Below are 9,676 nucleotides of genomic sequence, written 5' to 3' on the forward strand. Positions count from 1 at the left end.
TTCCACCCACCACACAAATTTTAGCCACAATTGAACAACCAAGAAAGCAACAAATATCAGACTGCATCTTGAAAACAACGAGATAGCACATTACAACCAGTCATCGCAAAAATGAAATCCTCCACCTCTCCCAATACACCCTACAGCATTAATGGTTCCTATACTCATTTATACAACAAGCTTAGCCAATAGATGCACCTGACTCATCAAACTTTTGACCAACCACTCATTCTAAATATTGCTGAGTGAGGACGCTATTTACTAATGAGAGGAATCTTTTAAACAGATATATATATTTGTTATCATTTTTCAATTTCATTGATCGCTATAATTCTATGTTTAGAATGTTAAAACATTTTCTCTTTTATATTAATTTTGAATCTTTTTTACATAGACTATCGATGGAATACATCAGTGTATGAACATATCCAGTAACCTGACAAATAACTAGAAGACAAGCTAGACGTCAAACTCGAAATAGTACATAGAGATTGTGGAGAGTTCCGTGACAATAGATGTCGGCACTGCAGCCGACTTCATCGACCACAATACAGTGACTCTGATTGTGCAGTACACGGCGGTTGATCGCGGCGACCAGCTACGCCAGAAGGGACATCTTTCGTATCTAACTCAACCCTATACGATAAACTTGATAATATGTGGTCTTTATGGTCCACTCTTCCTCGAGAAACAAGTACATGAGTGGCAATTTGGTCAAAGACGAGAACATTGAATAATAAATGTGCCTTGTATACATTATCGGCATAACCAGCAAGTCCCCCTTCATACGTCACAAGGGGTATTTGAGTATGCAAATGAGAAGTTAATGAGAAGCCTCGTTTTAAAATGCGTAAAAATAAAATTGGCGTAGTAATAAATGATTTTTTGGCCAGAAAATAGGCATTTCACAGGCACTTTAACTGCCTGTTTAGTAGAATCCGAGTGCTTAAATGCATAAAAACAAACAAAATGCTACTTGTACCGTATGAGGACAGGTACTACGAGATCTTTTTAAAAATTGTGTTGATGACCATCGTATTGGAATGAAGTGTTACCTGTGTGCGCAGGTCATATTTGGCATATTTAGTTTGATCCCTGAAGATAATGAATGACCTGGGCAATTAGAAAGAATGAAATGTGCGTTATTAGATTCCATTTATTGTTTACAAGAGTTTGAGATGTAAAATATACTAATACGCGCCTAGGATAAGAACTTGTGAACATTGTTTATAACAAACCGCGGGATTCGGAACCAACTAGAATGGTAAAGTCGGGACTTCTTTTTTGTTTTACAAACAAAATATAATTGTCAATTTAGCCTTTTTAACGTGATCGCGAAAACTAGCGTGACTGCGAAGAAATCTTTTCATCCCAAAGATTTCTATAGCGGTCAGGTTAGTTTTCGCGATCACGCTAAAAAGACTAAAAGAACAATTAATTATTTCTTTTTGTAAAACAAACAAGGTACCAACCAACGATGAAATTACTTTCCGGCGCAGAGGGCGCAACTCAACCAGCATGCTTCGCGGTTCGGTCTTCCTCTCAGCTGATGTCCTGTCAACAAAGACAGTTTAGCATGGATGTAAGTACATCCATGGTATGAGCAAGTACACATGTCAACTCTCGAAATGGCGAGGATCCATCTGAAGAAGGTTGTCATTGTCTTCGTTGTACTGTTTTTTATAACGCCAGTGATTCTTGTTATCGCGTATGGTAAGTTACCGCCGGCAGTGTCAAGTTTCAATGGCTGACACATCACCACTTTTTCGTTTTCATGGATTTCGTATCACGTACGTACATCAACCGATTTTCAAATGTTCTTTGATTAATGAATGACGTAATGGGGTCCACTACACGGGAAATGACTGCCTGGGTACTGTAAAAGTGTGCAATGGGCTGATCTCAAAGTTTGACACCACAGACCACGGGCGCTCGCAACAGGATTTATAGACTTGGATCTTTATTTCTATACTAGTACATAACCTTACCCAAGCCTACCCTTAACCATAAATCCTGTTGCAAGCGCCCGTGCCACAGACCATGGTCTCCCGTGGCCCAGTTGCACATGTCCCAGGGTGATGTTTTGTTGTTCATGTTAATTTCAATATCGACCCCCCCGCCACTGATATTTAGAAAATTGTAGACCACCACTTTTCGAAGCAGTCATTTTTGAAAAAAATGTGGTAAAACAAATATGCAAATTGGATAATTAACATGATAATGGAATTAACAATAAACACTTTCCCCTGCACTTTCCCATAGTTATTACCAAGTTTAGTCAGTTTGAATTTGGCACATTTAGATCAATAACACAAGTTTGTTTACTTTAAATACATATTTTTCCATGCATTCATTTTTTGTAGGTTTATTTTTTCAGGATTATGAGAAACATTATTACAGTCAGAAGGCAGAATAATCAAATAGGCTAATATACTATATACATGGGTTATGCTTTTTTTTTTAACGTTTAATCATTTTTTAATCAGTTTAGAAACTAGCTTCACTTGGCCCACAATAAATTTGGATAGTTGCTAATGATAAATTCTTGTTCCAATGTAGTTACACCAGGGGTTTTTCTAGAAAAAAACTGCAAGAGGGAGCAATTCAGCGGCGTTACCAAGTGGGGGAGATACGGCTCTCCCTACCAGCTCAGTCTGAGACGGTCCATTACGACCTGAGGGCAGAGTTGCTTGAGTGCATTATTGTGTGCGCCCAGGACTCTTTTGATAAATCTAAGTCAAAATGGAGCATTCTATGGCTTCCTTGGTGCCAAAATTACTATCAGACAGGTCACAGTTGAACACTGTGACCACATGTGATCCCTGGTCAATCCGAATTTCATGGTTGCCAGAGGATCTGTTCCCCAGGGTAAGAGGGCACATGGCCAAGACATGAGGGCGCTGCGCCCCTGTTTCCTTGTTTAAAAAAAATCCCTGTTACACCGTTAAATATGTAACATTGATACTAAACTAAACACTGATTTCGCCTGCAATTGGCATTTTTGTTTATTTCCAGGTGTTAATTGCCGAAATTTCATATCACCTCTCAATGAAGAAGACTACAGAGATGCAATTGCGAAAAAGGAATCACCTCTGAAAATGAAAGAAGATGAACTCAAAAAATATGAGGAGAGACTCAACACATTATCTGTGGCACTGAGGCGTCAATTTCCAAATGCAGTAGAGTACATTTTACAAATATTAGACGATAATATTCCCACAATCTATGCAATCACACCAACACACACACGGCATGTGCAGAAAGCCGAACTTGTGAGACTCACAAATACGTTTCTTCATGTTAAAAACTTTCACTGGATTCTTGTAGAGGATTCAGAGTATAGGACACCGCTGGTGACAAACTTTCTTGCACAGAGCGGGCTACGATACACTCATTTAAACACGGCAACGCCAAAAAATTATAAAATGAAGGAGAACGACCCGCATTGGCTGAAACCTAGAGGTGTTGAACAGAGGAACTTGGCATTAGATTGGTTGAGGGAGAATATAGACATTGCTACGAATTCAGGTGTTGTCTATTTCGCTGATGATGATAATACTTATAGTCTACAGCTTTTTGAAGAGGTAAGATTGATTTGGAATGTACCCGGTACCATTTTTTTTGTGGAGAAATTATTTTTGATAATTTTATTTTAGCTTCGCTGTCATTAAATATACGTGATTGTCCATTGTCCGTCAACAATCTTGAAAACCACCAGACCAATAATTTGATATGTAGGTACCTTGGATGGATCTTTGTAAAATTTGTTGAGTTCACGACAATAACTTCAGTTCTCTATTTTTAGCCTATTTTCGATTTCTTCTTAAATATTACTTAATTGCTTTGATTTTACTCCATGAAGATATTTTCTATTCTTTTGGTAAAAATTAGTGTACCATCTTTTTGCAAACCTGCTCATTTAACCCCAATTATTATTCAGTATGTGTATATCTTAGTAATTTAAAAGATGATTTACATGGTTAGTGCGGTGGTTTGTGAGGGGACTCGTAGTTCCATGATATTTTGCAAGACTGGGGGCAAATCATAACTGATTGTACAATTAGGAAATGTTTTGTTTTGCCTTTTCTCAGATGAGGTTTACTGAAAAAGTTTCAGTCTGGCCGGTTGGCATCACAGGAGGCTTAAAATTTGAACGTCCGATCGTTGGAGAAGACGGTAAAGTGAAAGGTTGGTATGCTGCTTGGAGGCCACAAAGACCATTTGCAATGGACATGGCTGGATTTGCTCTTAATTTAAACCTGCTGAAGAAGTATCCCAATGCTCGGTTTGACATCACTGCCAAAAGAGGTTATCTGGAGTCATCTTTTCTAACACAGTTGGTTACTCTCAATGAGCTAGAACCGAGAGCTGAATTGTGTACAAAGGTGAGGTTTGCCACATTCACACACTGGCTGAATGCTGGTTTGGTCCATATACATGACGTGTGCTTGCCATGTTCACACTGGCTGGGTGCTGGTTTGGTCCATATACATGACGTGTGCTTGCCATGTTCACACTGGCTGGGTGCTGGTTTGGTTCATATACATGACATGTGCTTGACATGTTCACACTGGCTGGGTGCTGGTTTGGTCCATATACATGTGTGCTTGCCATGTTCACATTGGCTGGGTGCTGGTTTGGTTCATATACATGACAGGTGCTTGCCATGTTCACACTGGCTGGGTGCTGGTTTGGTCCATATACATGTGTGCTTGCCATGTTCACATTGGCTGGGTGCTGGTTTGGTTCATATACATGACAGGTGCTTGCCATGTTCACACTGGCTGGGTGCTGGTTTGGTCCATATACATGACGTGTGCTTGCCATGTTCACACTGGCTGGGTGCTGGTTTGGTTCATATACATGACGTGTGCTTGCCATGTTCACACTGGCTGGGTGCTGGTTTGGTTCATATACATGACAGGTGCTTGACATGTTCACACTGGCTGGGTGCTGGTTTGGTCCATATACATGTGTGCTTGCCATGTTCACATTGGCTGGGTGCTGGTTTGGTTCATATACATGACAGGTGCTTGCCATGTTCACACTGGCTGGGTGCTGGTTTGGTCCATATACATGACAGGTGCTTGACATGTTTACACTGGCTGGGTGCTGGTTTGGTCCATATACATGATGTGTGCTTGCCATGTTCACATTGGCTGGGTGCTGGTTTGGTTCATATACATGACAGGTGTTTGTCATGTTCACACTGGCTGGGTGCTGGTTTGGTCCATATACATGACAGGCGCTTGCCATGTTCACACTGGCTGGATGCTGGTTTGGTTCATATACATGACAGGTGCTTGCCATGTTCACACAGGCTGAATGCTGGTTTGGTCCATATACATGACAGGTGCTTGACATGTTCACACTGGCTGGGTGCTGGTTTGGTTCATATACATGACAGGTGCTTGACATGTTCACACTGGCTGGGTGCTGGTTCGGTCCATATACATGTGTGCTTGCCATGTTCACATTGGCTGGGTGCTGGTTTGGTTCATATACATGACAGGTGCTTGCCATGTTCACACTGGCTGGGTGCTGGTTTGGTCCATATACATGACAGGTGCTTGACATGTTTACACTGGCTGGGTGCTGGTTTGGTCCATATACATGATGTGTGCTTGCCATGTTCACATTGGCTGGGTGCTGGTTTGGTTCATATACATGACAGGTGCTTGTCATGTTCACACTGGCTGGGTGCTGGTTTGGTCCATATACATGACAGGTGCTTGCCATGTTCACACTGGCTGGGTGCTGGTTTGGTTCATATACATGACAGGTGCTTGCCATGTTCACACAGGCTGAATGCTGGTTTGGTCCATATACATGACAGGTGCTTGACATGTTCACACTGGCTGGGTGCTGGTTTGGTTCATATACATGACAGGTGCTTGACATGTTCACACTGGCTGGGTGCTGGTTTGGTCCATATACATGATGTGTGCTTGCCATGTTCACATTGGCTGGGTGCTGGTTTGGTTCATATACATGACAGGTGCTTGCCATGTTCACACTGGCTGGGTGTTGGTTTGGTCCATATACATGACAGGTGCTTGACATGTTTACACTGGCTGGGTGCTGGTTTGGTCCATATACATGATGTGTGCTTGCCATGTTCACACTGGCTGAATGCTGGTTTGGTCCATATACATGATGTGTGCTTGCCATGTTCACACTGGCTGGGAGCTGGTTTGGTTCATATACATGACAGGTGCTTGCCATGTTCACACAGGCTGTGTGCTGGTTTGGTCCATATACATGACAGGTACTTGCCATGTTCACACTGGCTGGATGCTGGTTTGGTCCATATACATGACAGGTGTTTGCCATGTTCACACTGGCTGGGTGCTGGTTTGGTCCATATACGTGACAGGTGCTTGCCATGTTCACACTGACTGTGCTGGTTTGGTCCATATACATGACAGATGCTTGCCATGTTCACACAGGCTGGGTGCTGGTTTGGTCCATATACATGACAGGTACTTGCCATGTTCACACTTGCTGGGTGCTGGTTTGGTCCATATACATGACAGGTGCTTGCCATGTTCACACTGACTGTGTGTTGGTTTGGTCCATATACATGACAGGTGCCTGCCATGTTCACACAGGCTGGGTGCTGGTTTGGTCCATATACATGACAGGTACTTGCCATGTTCACACTGGCTGGGTGCTGGTTTGGTCCATATACATGACAGGTACTTGCCATGTTCACACTCACTGGCTGGGTGCTGGTTTGGTCCATATACATGACAGATGCTTGCCATGTTCACACTAGAATTGTAATGTGATCTAAATCTATTAAAAAATTGTATTCTTTATTCAATGGCAATCAATATTTATCGCTTTAGCAGTGACTTGCTAAAATAAACTTTCCTTTCACAATTATGAAGACTTATTTGGTAGATGTTAATTTTTTTTCTTTGGTTTCATTATGAAAAAAATGCTGATTTGTTTTCCCACAGGTATTGGTTTGGCACACAAGAACTGAGAAACCTAAATGGAAAGAAGAGGATGCAATGATAGCGAAAGGTCAGCCATCTGATCCGAGAGTGGAGGTCTAGAATTCTGCATCAATTGCGTCTTACTCCATCTCTGCACGTGTTTGGATCTCTTTTCATTGGCCTGATTGGATGGCAAGTTACTGCCTTCTTATCAAGACAGTAACTACAAATAAACGTGCCTTGGTTGGTTATGACTTCTTTGTATAAGCCCGTGATGCATGCTCCCGAGCCTCAGAGCAGTACTTTTCCCATAAAGGAATTCCCAAGCTTATTGACACTATTTTCTGATGAGGTGAAATTCCTCCATGGAATAATATAGTGAAGTACCTCAAGATTTAAAAAAACAAAAATAATACTGTCCTTTATTGGTATATAGTGCTTATATAATATACCACATAATAAATTATTTTTGCTCTTCTATTTGGTTTTTCTCACTTTTATCCGTATAGAAAGCAACAACTACCAATCTGCCAATGTGCAAAGATATTTATCAATGTAAGAAAATAAGTTTTTTTTTTTTCTAACACAAACACACTAACTTCAAAAACTAATTGCATAAAACATTTTACAATGCATTTGTAGCCAGGCAACGTAGTTCAGAAATAAAATTATTTTCACATTCATTCCAATTTTCTGAGATACACCATGGAAAACTGCTTTAATAAATGGACATCATAATTTAACACAGATGGGTTAAATTAAAAAAAAACAAGAATTTTAAAGTGTTTCTTAACTTTATCTATGTTTGTGCATACACAAAACAAGTTCTTTCAAAGTTTTCTTACACAGGAAATTGTGAGGGCACCTAAATTATGAAAAGTGTCTATCAACGTTTCTTTTTCTTATTTTAAGTTAACTTTTGACCACCAGCAGACGATGTGTTGAGGTGGCTTGGTGACTTTCCTGTGGTTGTGCTGAAAAAAACTTTGTGCAACATCCATCAATGCACGTGGTCTATGTGGTCAGTTTTGTGCATATCCAGGATATCATGCATGGGAAGTTATCTGCAGTATAACGTTTACTTCACTTTTATTTACTGATATGACCCCATATGCCAAAGATTTACGAGACATGTGTGTTTGTTATTTTTTGTAGCATTTATGATTATGTAACATTACATAATTGCTAATCTTAATGCATGCAGTAAAATTTGAATGGCACTGTGTTGTGGATGTATATTTCACAAATGAGACCACTTTGAATGTGCTAGTACTGAATGAATCACATCTTGGTTTCTGTTATCGATTCTAAGTTAATATATAATTTAATATGTTAGATCTACTTAATCCTTAAGTTTAATTTTGTCTCTGAGAAAAGAAACGCATATATGTTGATCAAGAGTTGCTGCTTATGACAAATTATTATAGAAATATACATAATAATAATTTTCAAAATACTTCACTGCAATGTTCAAAGGTTAAAGCGACATTGTTGTCAGAATTCAACATGTACAGAGAGGACTTGCATAACAACCGTTTACATATTGCTAGCAGCCATTTTCTTCAAGGTCTGTGAAAAGCCAGTTGCATATTCAGTAAATTCAAACAATTGTTGTGTTGTACATGGTCATAGTTGAAAGTCCTGTGTGATGACCGTGGCCAATGTTTTGAACTGCGTATAATGAGTAGTGTACACAATGTCAATAGATTAACAGGAGAATGCACATGTGCAGTTTTGACAATTATTTCTATTTAAATTGGACAGTTCCATTACTCTCAGAACAAGACCTTAAAATTTGCCATATTAGGTGCATTCATTCATTACATAAATGCATGTACAAGGCAGGTATGAAGACTTATTTGTGAGAATTTTAAGTACATTAAACTTTTTATTGGGAATTTTTAGGAGTCCCTGTGTTTTTAATGGAGCAAACGCGAAGTTATGAAGTAGAATTTATTTAACAGGAGAGTGTCAGTCAGTACTCTGCATTAAATTCAATATAGGTCACAAAATAGGTCACACTCGCAATGCATGCAAAAGTAAAATTTGTTTTAAATGTATTGGCAACTGTCACTGAAAATAGTTTCTTACTGTAACTCTCTAAATGTGAACATGGAGGTTTAATAATTTTTCACAATTTATTTATTATCAAGTTATTAAAATATTTCTGACAACGGATTGAGCTCACATTCCTTGTTTGTTTTTTTATTGTATATATATTTTTCTTTTTATCATAAAGTATTGTATTTAAATTACTGTATATTTCTGTTCATATCTGGTACCATATTGGTCCATGGACGAATTACCTACCTCTTATTTCCAAAGCAATGCAAGTAGACAAGTTGATTACTCCAAAATGTACTTTCTTGCCAACAAGGTCTGTTCTCTTGTGAATGAATAAAACTTGATTCTATCACTGACATGTAATGTTGCTTTTGTACCACCGCCATGTGCTTTGGGGGGGGGGGTACTATTTTGAATCATATTGCAAAACAGTTGTCTATGTACAACTTTCCTGCTGTACCGACTGTGGCTCGAGTTACCTGGACATTGCAGAATATATCGGTAGTACCAAACTAACAAATGTGTACATTGAGCTATTCAAAATCAATAGATGTACCCGGTATTAGCTCATGACCAAATGCAGCTGTTGCAGTACTTGTGATACCAGCTGAAAATTTTTGTGCATAGCAGATTTCAATTTATTATTTCAATGTTTTTTTACCTTGTTG

The 9,676-nt window shown here is 39.4% G+C and overlaps 1 protein-coding gene across 2 annotated transcripts; it reads left to right on the plus strand.

Annotated features, from left to right (window-relative positions):
* The first annotated feature begins 1,415 nt into the window (after window positions 1–1,415).
* LOC100376501 (galactosylgalactosylxylosylprotein 3-beta-glucuronosyltransferase 3-like) lies at window positions 1,416–9,364 on the plus strand. Of its 2 annotated transcripts, XM_085494424.1 has the most exons (6): window positions 1,416–1,713; window positions 3,016–3,584; window positions 4,092–4,385; window positions 6,966–7,032; window positions 7,454–7,499; window positions 7,857–9,364. In XM_085494424.1, exons 1-6 carry the CDS (start codon window positions 1,614–1,616, stop codon window positions 7,858–7,860), a joined length of 1,080 nt encoding a protein of 359 aa, XP_085350550.1. In that variant the 5' UTR covers window positions 1,416–1,613; the 3' UTR covers window positions 7,861–9,364. The 2 variants fall into 2 exon arrangements, with proteins under 2 accessions (XP_085350550.1, XP_002731115.3); XM_002731069.4 differs by having other exon boundaries at window positions 6,966–9,364.
* Window positions 9,365–9,676: the final 312 nt, after the last annotated feature.

Source organism: Saccoglossus kowalevskii, chromosome 2, assembly GCF_978046115.1.
Source record: "Saccoglossus kowalevskii chromosome 2, keSacKowa6.1, whole genome shotgun sequence".
Lineage (NCBI taxonomy): Eukaryota > Metazoa > Hemichordata > Enteropneusta > Harrimaniidae > Saccoglossus > Saccoglossus kowalevskii.